At 39.5% G+C, this 14387-nt stretch overlaps 1 protein-coding gene across 1 annotated transcript in view; it reads left to right on the top strand.

Annotated features, from left to right (window-relative positions):
* Positions 1–13995, top strand: part of LOC119351976 — a 61977-nt gene extending 47982 nt beyond the window's left edge. The window contains exons 2-3 of the mRNA XM_037618739.1: positions 10775–11344; positions 12258–13995. Of these exons, the coding sequence (XP_037474636.1) occupies positions 10775–11344; positions 12258–12265 (578 nt within the window). The 3' untranslated portion in view covers positions 12266–13995. The remainder of the gene's footprint in view (positions 1–10774; positions 11345–12257) is intronic.
* Positions 13996–14387: the final 392 nt, after the last annotated feature.

Genomic DNA, 14387 nt, shown 5'->3' with positions numbered 1-14387 from the left:
TGGTTCAGCGGTATTGTTGGACGAAGCAGCCCGGACCGACATTACGCGTACGCTTACGCGAGACCGGTTCTCCCGACGTGCTTTACACATAGGTGGCTTGCGGGTGACAGTTTCTCCAACTTTAGTTGAACCGAGTGTGGCCATGCCTGGTCCTTGCGAAGGTTAAAACAGCACCAACTTGACAAACTATCGTTGTGGTTTTGATGCGTAGGTAAGATTGGTCCTTCCTTAAGCCCGTAGCAGCCACGTAAAACATGCAACAACAAAGTAGAGGACGTCTAACTTGTTTTTGCAGGGCATGTTGTGATGTGATATGGTCAAGACATGATGCTAAATTTTATTGTATGAGATGATCATGTTTTGTAACCGAGTTATCGGCAACTGGCAGGAGCCATATGGTTGTCGCTTTATTGTATGCAATGCAATCGCGCTGTAATGCTTTACTTTATCACTAAGCGGTAGCGATAGTCGTGGAAGCATAAGATTGGCGAGACGACAACGATGCTACGATGGAGATCAAGGTGTCCCGCCGGTGACGATGGTGATCACGACGGTGCTTCGAAGATGGAGATCACAAGCACAAGATGATGATGGCCATATCATATCACTTATATTGATTGCATGTGATGTTTATCTTTTATGCATCTTATCTTGCTTTGATTGACGGTAGCATTATAAGATGATCTCTCACTAATTATCAAGAAGTGTTCTCCCTGAGTATGCACCGTTGCGAAAGTTCTTCGTGCTGAGACACCACGTGATGATCGGGTGTGATAGGCTCTACGTTCAAATACAACGGGTGCAAAACAGTTGCACACGCGGAATACTCAGGTTATACTTGACGAGCCAAGCATATACAGATATGGCCTCGGAACACGGAGACCGAAAGGTCGAGCGTGAATCATATAGCAGATATGATCAACATAGCGATGTTCACCAATGAAACTACTCCATCTCACATGATGATCGGACATGGTTTAGTTGATTTGGATCACGTAATCACTTAGAGGATTAGAGGGATGTCTAACTAAGTGGGAGTTCTTTAGTAATATGATTAATTGAACTTAAATTTATCATGAACTTAGTCCTGGTAGTTTTTTGCAAATTATGTTGTAGATTAATAGCTCACGTTGTTGCTTCCCTGTGTTTATTTTGATATGTTCCTAGAGAAAATTGTGTTGAAAGATGTTAGTAGCAATGATGCGGATTGGATCCGTGATCTGAGGTTTATCCTCATTGCTGCACAGAAGAATTATGTCCTTGATGCACCGCTAGGTGACGGACCTATTGCAGGAGCAGATGCAGACGTTATGAACGTTTGGCTAGCTCAATATGATGACTACTTGATAGTTTAGTGCACCATGCTTAATGGCTTAGAATCGGGACTTCAAAGACGTTTTGAACGTCATGGAGCATATGAGATGTTCCAGGAGTTGAAGTTAATATTTCAAGCAAATACCCGAGTTGAGAGATATGAAGTCTCCAACAAGTTCTATAGCTAAAAGATGGAGGAGAATCGCTCAACTAGTGAGCATGTGCTCAGATTGTCTGAGTACTACAATCGCTTGAATCAAGTGGGAGTTAATCTTCCAGATAAGATAGTGATTGACAGAATTCTCTAGTCACCATCACCAAGTTAGTAGAACTTTGTGATGAACTATGATATGCAAGGGATAACGGAAATGATTCCCAAGCTCTTCGTAATACGGAAATTGACGAAGGTAGAAATCGAGAAAAACATCAAGTGTTGATGGTAGACAAGACCACTAGTTTCAAGAAAAGGGCAGAGGGAAGAAGGGGAACTTCAAGAAGAACAACAAGCAAGTGGCTGCTCAAGTGAAGAAGCCCAAGTCTGGACCTAAGCCTGAGACTAAGTGTTTCTACTTCAAAGGGACTGGTCACTGGAAGCGGAACTACCCCAAGTGATTGGCAGATAAGAAGGATGGCAAAGTGAACATAAGTATATTTGATATACATGTTATTGGTGTCTACTTTACTAGTGTTTGTAGCAACCCCTCAGTATTTGATACTAGTTCAGTTGCTAAGATTAGTAACTCGAAACGGGAGTTGCAGAATAAACAGAGACTAGTTAAGGTTGAAGTGACGATGTGTGTTGGAAGTGGTTCCAAGATTGATATAATCATCATCGCACACTCCCTATACTTTCGGGATTAGTGTTGAACCTGAATAAGTGTTATTTGGTGTTTTCGTTGAGCATGAATATGATTTGATCATGTTTATTGTAATACGGTTATTCATTTAAGTAAGAGAATAAATTGTTGTTCTGTTTACATGAATAAAACCTTATATGGTTACACACCCAATGAAAATAGTTCATTGGATCTCGATCGTAGTGATATACATAATCATAATATTGAAACCAAAAGATGCAAAGTTAATAATGATAGTGCAACTTATTTGTGGCACTGCCGTTTAGGTCATATTGGTGTAAAGCGCATGAATAAACTCCATGCTAATGGGTTTTAGGAATCACTTGATTATGAATCAGTTGATGCTTGCGAACCATGCCTCATGGGCAAGATGACTAAAACGCCGTTCTCCGGAACTATGGAACGAGCAACTGACTTATTGGAAATAATACATACTGATGTATGAGATCCGATGAGTGTTAAGGCTCGTGGCGGGTATCATTATTTTCTGACCTTCACAGATGATTTGAGCAGATATGGGTATATCTACTTAATGAAACACAAGTCTGAAACATTTGAAAAGTTCAAAGAATTTCAGAGTGAAGTGGAGAATCATCGTAACAAGAAAATAAAAGTTTCTACGATATGATCGTAGAAGTAAAATATTTGAGTTACGAGTCTGGCCTTCATTTAAAACAATGTGAAATAGTTTCACTACTCACGCCACCTGGAACACCACAGCATAATGGTGTGTCCGAACATCATAACCGTACTTTATTAGATATGGTGAGATCTATGATGTCTCTTACCGATCTACCACTATCGTTTTGGGGTTATGCATTAAAGACAGCTGCATTCACGTTTAAAAGGGCACCATCTAAGTCCGTTGAGACGACACAATCTGAACTGTGGTTTGGCAAGAAACCAAAGTTGTCGTTTCTTAAAGTTTGGGATTGTGATGCTTATATGAAAAAGTTTCATCCTGATAAGCTCAAACCCAAATTGGAGAAATATGTCTTCATAGGATACCCAAAGGAGACTATTGGGTACACCTTCTATCACAGATCCGAAGGCAAGACATTCGTTGCTAAGAATGGATCCTTTCTAGAGAAGGAGTTTCTCTTGAAAGAATTGAGTGGGAGGAAAGTAGAACTTGATAAGGTAATTATACCTTCTCCCTTATTGAAAAGTAGTTCATCACAAGAAATCTGTTCCTTTGACTACAACACCAATTAGTGAGGAAGACTAATGATGATGATCATGTAACTTCAGATCAAGTTAATACCGAATCTCGTAGGTAAACCAGAGTGAGATCCGCACCAAATTGGTACGGTAATCCTGTTCTGGAAGTCATGTTACTAGACCATGATGAACTTGCGAACTATGAGGAAGCGATGATGAGCCTAGATTCCGCGAAATGGCTTGAGGCAATGAAATCTGAGATGAGATCCATGTATGAGAACAAAGTATGGACTTTGATTGACTTGCCCAATGATCGGCGAGCCATTGAGATTAAATGGATCTTCAAGAGGAAGACGGACGCTAATAGTAGTGTTACTATCTACAAAGCTAGAATTGTCGCAAAAAGGTTTTCGACAAGTTCAAGGTGTTGACTATGATGAGAGTTTCTCACTCGTATCTATGCTTAAGTCTGTCCGAATCATGTTAGCAATTGCCACATTTTATGAAATCCAGCAAATGGATGTCAAAACTGCATTCCTGAATGGATTTCTGGAAGAAGAGTTGTATATGATGCAGCCGGAAGGTTTTGTCGATCCAAAAGGAGCTAACAAAGTGTGCGAGTTCCAGCGATCCATTTATGGACTGGTGCAAGCCTCTCGGAGTTGGAATAAACGCTTTGATAGTATGATCAAAGCATATAGTTTTATACAGACTTGCGGTGAAGCCTGTATTTACAAGAAAGTGAGTGGGAGCACTACAACATTTTTGATAAGTATATGTGAATGGCATATTGTTGATCGGAAATAATGTAGAATTATTCTGCAAAGCATAAAGGAGTGTTTTTAAAGAAGTTTTTCAAAGAAAGACCTCGGTGAAGCTGCTTACATATTAAGCATCAAAATCTATAGAGATAGATCAAGACGCTTGATAAGTTTTTTCAATGAGTACATACATTGACAATATTTTGAAGTAGTTCAAAAATGGAACAGTCAAAGAAAGAGTTCTTGGCTGTGTTACAAGGTATGAAATTGAGTAAGACTCAAAGCTCGACCACGGCAGAAGATAGAAAGAGAATGAAAGTCATTCCCTATGCCTCAGCCATAGGTTCTATAAAGTATGCCATGATGTGTACCAGATCTATTGTATACCCTACACTGTGTTAAGCAAGGGAGTACAATAGTGATCTAAGAGTAGATCACTAGACATTGGTCAAAATTATCCTTAGTGGAATAAGGAAATATTTCTCGATTATGGAGGTGACAAAAGGTTCGTTGTAAAAAGTTACGTCGATGCAAGTTTTGACACAGATCTGGATGACTCTAAGTCTCGATCTAGATACATATTGAAAGTGGGAGCAATTAGCTAGAGTAGCTCCGTGCAAAGCATTGTAGACATAGAATTCGCAAAATACTTACGGATCTATATGTGACAGACCCGTTGACTAAAATTATCTCACAAGCAAAACATGATCACACCTTAGTACTCTTTGGGTGTTAATCACATAAATGATGTGAACTAGATTATTTACTCTAGTAAACCCTTTGGGTATAGGTCACATGACGATGTGAACTATGGGTGTTAATCACATGGTGATGTGAACTCTTAGTGTTGAATCACATGGCGATGTGAACTAGATTATTGACTCTAGTGCAAGTGGGAGACTGAAGGAAATATGCCCTAGAGGCAATAATAAAGTTATTATTTATTTCCTTATATCATGATAAATGTTTATTATTCATGCTAGAATTATATTAACCGGAAACATAATACATGTGTGAATACATAGACAAACAGAGTGTCGCTAGTATGCCTCTACTTGACTAGCTCGTTAATCGAAGATGGTTATGTTTCCTAACCATAAAACAAAAGAGTTGTTATTTGATTAACGGGATCACATCATTAGGAGAATGATGTGATTGACATGACCCATTCCATTAGCTTAGCACCCGATCGTTTAGTATGTTGCTATTGCTTTCTTCATGACTTATACATGTTCCTATGACTATGAGATTATGCAACTCCCGTTTGCCGGAGGAACACTTTGTTTGCTACCAAACGTCACAAAGTAACTGGGTGATTATAAAGGAGCTCTACAGGTGTCTCCAAAGGTACATGTTGGGTTGGCGTATTTCGAGATTAGGATTTGTCACTCCGATTGTCGGAGAGGTATCTCTAGGCCCTCTCGGTAATGCACATCACATAAGCCTTGCAAGCATTGCAACTAATGAGTTAGTTGTGAGATGATGTATTAAGGAATGAGTAAAGAGACTTTCCGGTAACGAGATTGAACTAGGTATTAAGATACCGACGATCGAATCTCGGGCAAGTAACACATCGATGACAAAGGGAACAAAGTATGTTGTTATGCGGTCTGACCGATAAAGATCTTCGTAGAATATGTAGGAGCCAATATGAGCATCCAGGTTCCACTATTGGTTATTGACAGGAGACGTGTCTCGGTCATGTCTACATTGTTCTCGAACCCATAGGGTCCGCACGCTTAAGGTTTCGATGACAGTTATATTATGAGTTTATGCTTTTTGATGTACCGAAGTTTGTTCGGAGTCCCGGATGTGATCACGGACATGAAGAGGAGTCTTGAAATGGTCGAGACATAAAGATTGATATATTGGAAGCCTATATTTGGATATCGGAAGTGTTCCGGGTGAAATCGGGATTTTACCGGAGTACCGGGAGGTTACCGGAACCCCCCGGGAGGTATATGGGCCTTAGTGGGCTTTAGTGGAAGAGAGGAGAGGTAGCCAGGGCTGGGCCGCGCGCCCCTCCCCCTAGTCCGGATAGGACAAGGAGAAGGGGGCGGCGCCCCCCTTCCTTCTCTCTCTCTCCTCTTTCCCCCTTCCCGAATCCTATTCCAACTAGGAAAGGGGGGGGGGGAATCCTACTCCCGGTGGGAGTAGGACTCCTCCTGGCGCGCCCTCCTCCTGGACGGTCACACCCCCCCTTGATCCTTTATATACGGGGGCAGGGGGCACCCCTAGACACACAAGTCGATCCACGTAATCATATTCTTAGCCGTGTGCGGTGCCCCCTTCCACCATAATCCTCGATAATATTGTAGCGGTGCTTAGGCGAAGCCCTACGACGGTAGTACATCAAGTTCGTCACCACACCGTCGTGCTGATGGAACTCTTCCCCGACACTTTGCTGGATCGGAGTCCGGGGATCGTCATCGAGCTGAACGTGTGCTAGAACTCGGAGGTGCCGTAGTTTCGGTGCTTGATCGGTCGGGCCGTGAAGACGTACGACTACATCAACCGCGTTGTGCTAACGCTTCCGCTGTCGGTCTACAAGGGTACGTAGATCACACTCTCCCCTCTCGTTGCTATGCATCACTATGATCTTGCGTGTGCGTAGGAATTTTTTTGAAATTACTACGTTCCCCAACAGATGCTGCTACTCATCTGAATAGCTTCGTTGATTTATGTGATATGCAAAAGAAAAAAGATGTCAATAATGATGTCGTTAAATTGAAGCTATTTCCTTTTTCGCTTAGAGATCGTGCTAAAGCTTGGTTTTCGTCTTTGCCTAAGAATAGTATTGATTCATGGAACAAGTGCAAAGATGCTTTTATCTCTAAGTATTTTCCTCCCGCTAAGATCATCTCTCTTAGAAACGATATTATGAAATTTAAACAACTTGATCATGAACATGTTGCACAAGCTTGGGAGAGAATGAAATTAATGATACGTAATTGCCCTACTCATGGTTTGAATTTGTGGATGATCATACAAAATTTTTATGCCGGATTGAATTTTGCTTCTAGAAATCTTTTAGATTCGGCCGCGGGAGGCACTTTTATGGAAATCACTTTAGGAGATGCTACTAAACTCCTAGATAATATTATGGTTAATTATTCTCAATGGCATACTGAAAGATCTTCTAATAAAAAAGTGCATGCGATAGAAGAAATTAATGTGTTGAGTGGAAAAATGGATGAACTTATGAAATTATTTGCTACTAAGAGTGTTTCTTCTGATCCTAATGATATGCCTTTGTCTACTTTGATTGAGAATAATAATGAATCTATGGATGTGAATTTTGTTGGTAGGAATAATTTTGGTAACAACGCTTATAGAGGGAATTTTAATCCTAGGCCATATCCTAGTAATCCTTCTAATAATTATGGGAATTACTACAACAAATCTTATGGAAATTATAATAAGATGCCCTCTGAATTTGAGAATAGTGTTAAAGAGTTTATCAATTCACAAAAGAATTTTAATGCTTTGCTTGAGGAGAAATTGCTTCAAGTTTATGATTTGGCTAGAAACGCTGATAGAATTTCTCTTGAGATTGATTCTTTAAAGCTTAGATCTATTCCTCCTAAGCATGATATCAATGAGTCTCTCAAAGCCATGAGAATTTCCATTGATGAGTGCAAGGAAAGAACCGCTAGGATGCGTGCTTCCAAAGATGCCTTTATTAAAGCGTGTTCTTCCAATACCTATAAAAATCAGGATGAAGATCTAAAAGTTATTGATGTGTCCCCTATTAAATCTTTATTTTTCAATATGAATCTTGATGAAACTGAATATGATATTCCTTTACCTAAAAGGCGTTCTAAAAATTCGGAGTATTTAGATCTTAATGATGAAATTGATGAAAGTGGGATTAAAAGAAATAAAAATCTAGATGTTGCTAAACCCACTATATTGGATTTCAAGGAATTTAATTATGAAAGTTGCTCTTTAATCGATTGTATTTCCTTGTTGCAATCCGTGCTAAATTCTCCACATGCTTATAGTCAAAATAAAGCCTTTACCGAACATATTGTTGATGCCTTGATGCAATCTTATGAAGAAAAACTTGAGTTGAAAGTTTCTATCCCTAGAAAACTCTATGATGAGTGGGAACAAACTATTAAAATTAAAATTAAAGATCATGAGTTTTATGCTTTGTGTGATTTGGGTGCTAGTGTCTCTACTATTCCCAAGACTTTGTGTGATTTGCTAGATTTCCGTAACTTTGATGATTGCTCTCTAAACTTGCATCTTGCGGATTCCATTATTAAAAAACCTATGGGAAGGATTAATGATGTTCTTATTGTTGCAAATAGGAATTATGTGCCTGTAGATTTCATTGTTCTTGATATAGATTGCAATCCTTCTTGCCCTATTATTCTTGGTAGACCTTTCCTTAGAACGGTTGGTACGATTATTCATATGAAGGAAGCGAATATTAGATTTAAATTTCCATTAAAAAAGGGCATGGAACACTTTCCTAGAAAGAAAATAAAATTACCGTATGAAACTATCATGAGAGCCACTTATGGATTTCCTACCAAAGATGGCAATACCTAGATCTATCCTCGCTTTTATGCCTAGCTAGGGGCGTTAAACGATAGCGCTTGTTGGGAGGCAACCCAATTTTATTTTTATTCCTTGCTTTTTGCTCCTGTTTAGAAATAAATAAATTATTTAGCCTCTGTTTTGGTTGTTATTTTTGTGTTTAATTAGTGTTTGTGCCAAATAGAACCGTTGGAAAGACTTGGGGAAAGTCTTGTTGAACTTGCTGTAAAAAACAGAAACTTTAGCGCTCACGAGAACTGCTGTCATTTTTATTTGAAAAGTGATATTTAGTTAATTCTTTGTGCAGATGATTAATATATAAATTCCTCACGTCCAGCAATTTATTTTAGAATTTTTGGGGTTCCAGATCTTGCGCTAGCTACAGATTACTACAGACTGTTCTGTTTTTGACAGATTCTGTTTTTCGTGTGTTGTTTGCTTATTTTGATGAATCTATGGCTAGTAAAATAGTTTATAATCCATAGAGAAGTTGGAATACAGTAGGTTTAACACCAATATAAATAAAGAATGAGTTCATTACAGTACTTGAAGTGGTCTTTTGTTTTCTTTCGCTAACGGAGCTCACGAGTTTTCTATTTTGAGTTTTGTGTTGTGAAGTTTTCAAGTTTTGGGTGAATTCTTTTGATGGATCATGGAACAAGGAGTGGCAAGAGCCTAAGCTTGGGGATGCCCATGGCACCCCCAAGATAATCCAAGGACACCAAAAAGTCAAAGTTTGGGGATGCCCCGTAAGGCACCCCTCTTTCGTCCACTTCCATCGGTAATTTATTTGGAGCTATATTTTTATTCACCAACATGATATGTGTTTTGCTTGGAGCGTCTTGTATTATTTGTGTCTTTGTGTCTTAGTATGCCACAATCATCCTTTCTGTACACATCTTTTGAGAGAGCCATACATGAATTAAAATTTGATAGAATACCCTATGTGCTTCACTTATATCTTTTGAGCTAAGTAGTTTTGCTCTATGTGCTTCACTTATATCTTTTGAGCTAGATAATTTTACTCCATGTGCTTCACTTATATCTTTTGAGCGTTATAATTTTTCTCTATGTGCTTCACTTAGATCTTTTAGAGCACGGTGGTGGATTTGTTTTAAAAAACTATTGATCTCTCATACTTCACTTAAATTATTTTGAGAGTCTCTTAATAGCATGATAATTTGCTTAATAATAATATGCTTGGTATTCAAGATTTGTGAAACTTTCTTTTGAGTGTGTTGAATACTAAGAAAATATTGAAGCATGATAATTGTTTTGAGACATGGTGGTGATAATATTAAAGTCATGCTAGTTGAGTAGTTGTGAATTTAAAGAATACTTATGTTAAGGTTTGTGATTCCCGTAGCATGCACGTATGGTGAACCGTTATGTAACGAAGTCGGAGTATGATTTATTTATTGATTGTCTTCCTTATGAGTGGCGGTCGGGGACGAGCGATGGTCTTTTCCTACCAATCTATCCCCCTAGGAGCATGCGCGTAATACTTTGCTTTGATAACTTCTAGATTGTTGCAATAAGTATATGAGTTCTTTATGATTAATGTTGAGTCCATGGATTATACGCACTCTCACCCTTCCACCTTTGCTAGCCTCTCTAATACCGCGCACCTTTCGCCGGTATCATACACCTACCATATACCTTCCTCAAAACAGCCACCATACCTACCTATTATGGCATTTCCATAGCCATTCCGAGATATATTGCCATGCAACTTTCCACCATCTAGTTCATCATGACACATTCTTCATTGTCATATTACTTAGTATGATCATGTAGTTGACATAGTATTTGTGGCAAAGTCACCATTCATAATTTCTTCATACTTGTCACTCTTGATTCATTGCATATCCCGGTACACCGCCGGAAGCATCCATATAGAGTCATATTTTATTTTAAAATCGAGTTGTAATCATTGAGTTGTAAATAAATAAAAGTGTGATGATCATCATTCAATAGAGCATTGTCCCAAAAAAGGGAGAAAGGCCAAAGAAAAAAGAAGGCCCAAAAAAAGAAAATATGTCCCTAATAGTAAAGCACAGATTGAGTCTTCGGGTTCACCGTCACGACGTTTTTATAAAAAAGTCCCTGAAGTTATTTAGAATCAACCCGCAGTCCACGATAAGTGGGAAAAAAGGTTTGCACGCAGCCCTGTCTTGCCCATAGCTGAAATTGCTGCCCCGCGTGAGGGTTTCTTCCGCCGCCGTGCCTCCATCCGTCCACCGCCGCCGTCCCTCCCACTCTGCGGCATCCTTCCTCGATCCGCGGTCGTCAAATCAAATCAAGACGAGATCGGCAGGATACACCGTATCTCGCGCGACACCCAGCTGCAGCTGCTCGTGAGATACAACCATCAATCTCGACGAGTTCCCGACGATCAGATCCAGGATGCGGTGGACGACGGTGGCGAGAAGTGGCTAGATGAAGGTCGCATGGCCGTGTGCGGGTGGGCAGTCAGCACAAGAGGAGCAGCGGCGATGTGTATCTCATCCTGCGGGGGGACAAGGAGGATGGGATGGAGCCTCCTGCAGTGGAGGACGACGAAGGGGCGTGGCGCCGCCCCTCCTCAGTGGAGGACGATGACAAGGAGATGCCGACGGCGTGAGATTCCAATTGAGACTTGCAGCGGCGGCAAAGTGAGGGCACGTGGCGACAGCGGATCGAAAGCCACGGCAGCAGATCGGTGTGAGCATCCATCTTACTGTTCTCTCTCTCTTCAGCTTCCTCTCTCCTCGCTCATCACATACTTTCCGGTGTGCATGTTAAAACTTCTGTTGTAGTGGACATCAAGATCATGCAGCAACCACAGATTTTTTTGAAGCGCGCTCTACTTGGATTTGACCTGTCTCTCTGGTGTTAGATAAGCTAAGCGCTCACATATTCCTGCCAGATCTAGAAGTATTTTCTATTGCACCCCATGAGTTACTTTGATCTGATTAGTTGAGATATTATGAAACTCATGGTGACTAAGCAGTATTGTTTTCCCGCAAAAAATAAAGACTACGCAGTATTATTTTTGGACAGAATGGTGGTTTCAGAGTAATTACAATGATAGTATGACACATTGCTATATAATCAAGTTTTAATGTGCATTATTCAGTAGACCTGAGATGACTTACATAGAGAGAAACATCTGATACTGTATTGTACTCACAAATATTTAATTATGGTTGGGGCTTTCCATCTAAAAGAAAACAAGATGTGTATGTTGCCATGATATTTATGCGTAGGTCTGGCATGGAAAAGGATGAATCCAATAATCAATTACAAACTTACGATATCATATGTTGTGTGCTATCTTCAGTTACGCCCGGATAATATAGAATGAGTATGTACCAAGAAACCATGTGTTACTCAAAATACAAACATTGAGATAACTCATAGCTCATTGTTGTTCAGATGTTTGTTAGTACGATATGACATGCATGGTTTATATAGATATATTGCTACCTTTTTAATCTCCGTTTATAATACTATATTTGAGAAAACTATTGCAGTGTTTTGTTCGACTTTATTGTATCATCTGAATACTATTGTACCCGACAATTATAATTATATTTTCAAACACATTAACCAGTGTGATTTCTATTTTCCGCAGACCTTTGACTTTTTGGTGAAGCGAAGAAGTGAAGGACTATCCTTCCTTTCATACCTAAAATGACCTGGTAGTTTTCCTAAGAAAGTTATCCTATCATGTGATAGACTATTAGGTGATCTCCCATTAATAATGCAATAGAATCACTCCTGACTGATCACCTGAATCGCTCCTGACTGTTGTCATTTGCATCTTAAATTATCTGTCTATGTACATTATTTAATCACTACATGTTTTTTTCTTACCAACTTAGATCATTTTCCAAATGAATCTTAGATGAGAGGAATAAGAAATATATAAGTTGGTAGTTTTTTGTTTATTTAACTTTTGAGAGAAAAATATAAGGTAGACCATGTGGACATACTCTTAAAATTATACGATGAATTGATGTAGGGTCATACAGACCAGAACTTTGTTGCACGGTCATTGGGAAAAGTTAAGTCGTGCCTGAGTGGATAAAATAAATGACAAAATATGACTATTGCATGGGAAACAAATTCAAGTCATATCGTGTTCCCATTTGGTTTTGTCTCTGTGTGTAGGTAGACGCTGTGATATTAAAGAAAATGAAATTCAAGGCTTTTTGATATGCTTACATAGTTCATCTAAGATTAGTAAAAAACATATACTTAACCGGAACTCTCTCAAAAGAAACAATAAGAGAAACGTTAAATGAATGAATCTATCAATTTCTTACTTATATTTCAGAGTTTTAGTTATATAACATATTGGTTATTCTTCAGGATGCCTAAGCAATTTTTACATTTTGGTGTTGCATCTGGTGTACAATGAAATATAAGCATTTTCTGATGCACAAGACACAAAACAAACTGTAGTTTGGAATAATTAAACTTTCAAGAGCTTATAACCAAGCCTCTATATTGATCATTAGTGCAAGTTTTCACACGCAATTCTTTTTTCAAAAAGGTTTAGTTGATGTATTGGTTTAAAAAGCTAGCTTGTGCATTTGCACGGGTTTTATAGAACGCGACGTTCGTGTTGTGCTCGCGCCGGTCTGCTATGGGTGTGTGATGTGTGCCGGCCAGCGTCCGTGTTCTTGTGTGTGGCGCTCCACAGGCAGAGGAAGCTGCTGGCTTCCTGCAGAGGAGGATTAGGATTAGTATAGCATAGATTATGATATCTCCCTTGATTTCTGGTTTGCATTAGTATAACAGGGCACTGATATTTGTTTTGTGGTGTAGGAGCTTGAAGACAACAAGGGGCCATAGGATATCCATAGGATTCATGGAAAAACATTCTTCTATGATTTTCTCCCCGAAACTGAAATTATTTCGCCCCTAAATTCAAATCCTTTTGAGAGAGTGAGTATTTATGAGTATGCTCTATTGATGTGACAAACTTGAATACAACAAGGACTGGAAAGTAACTGCATTTCTCACCCTTCCACTTATATTCAAGGCAACATCAAACTTCAGTCAGAAGAACATGACCAGGCAGGGAGCTTCCTACAACACTGGATGTGAGAAAGTTTGGCATTAGCAAGTGCGGCCACCACTCTGCCCCTCCCCTCTGCACTATCCTTGGCTACCTTGTTGCTCACTTCGTGTGTGGCCACTTCATCCCCAACCTATCAGAGCAGAGTCTGGTAGACTGGTGGACAAAAGACTACACCAGTTTCAGTTTCATGTCTTGTACGGTTGGAACTTACAAAATTTATTATGTTCAGTGCTCTCCAGTAAGTAACAATACAAGAGAAAAAAGTATTACTATTTTAATCGTAGTTCATGTGAATTCAACAAGAAAAGGTTAATCTTTTTACATAATGCAGAAAAGTACAACCTTATGGGTTACATTTTATAGAAATTTTGAAAATCGTGTGACAGATTTGTTAAACTCTACATGAGATGTGCTTTGAAATTTACGATTTTCATATAATAGTTAGTGAAGAAACAACATCACACATGCGCCGGAGGGAATTGCCGTGGTTGTGCATTAAGTGTCTCGAAGTCACGCCCAGGAGGGCGTTGATGTTAGTTAATCGGCTTGCGTCGAACTCGTCACTTTGGGATTGACCGTATTTGGATGCATTGTGATTAGATAGATAACATGCTCACCCTCGGCGAGGGCCGGAAGTAGGATAAGCGGCGAGCGGGAATCGTGTTGGAAGAGGAC

The sequence above is a fragment of the Triticum dicoccoides genome, chromosome 1A (genome assembly GCF_002162155.2).
Source record: "Triticum dicoccoides isolate Atlit2015 ecotype Zavitan chromosome 1A, WEW_v2.0, whole genome shotgun sequence".
In the NCBI taxonomy this organism is placed as follows: Eukaryota; Viridiplantae; Streptophyta; class Magnoliopsida; order Poales; family Poaceae; genus Triticum; species Triticum dicoccoides.
Note: the sequence above shows the minus strand (reverse complement) of the source record. Positions and strands in the feature narration are given on the sequence as shown.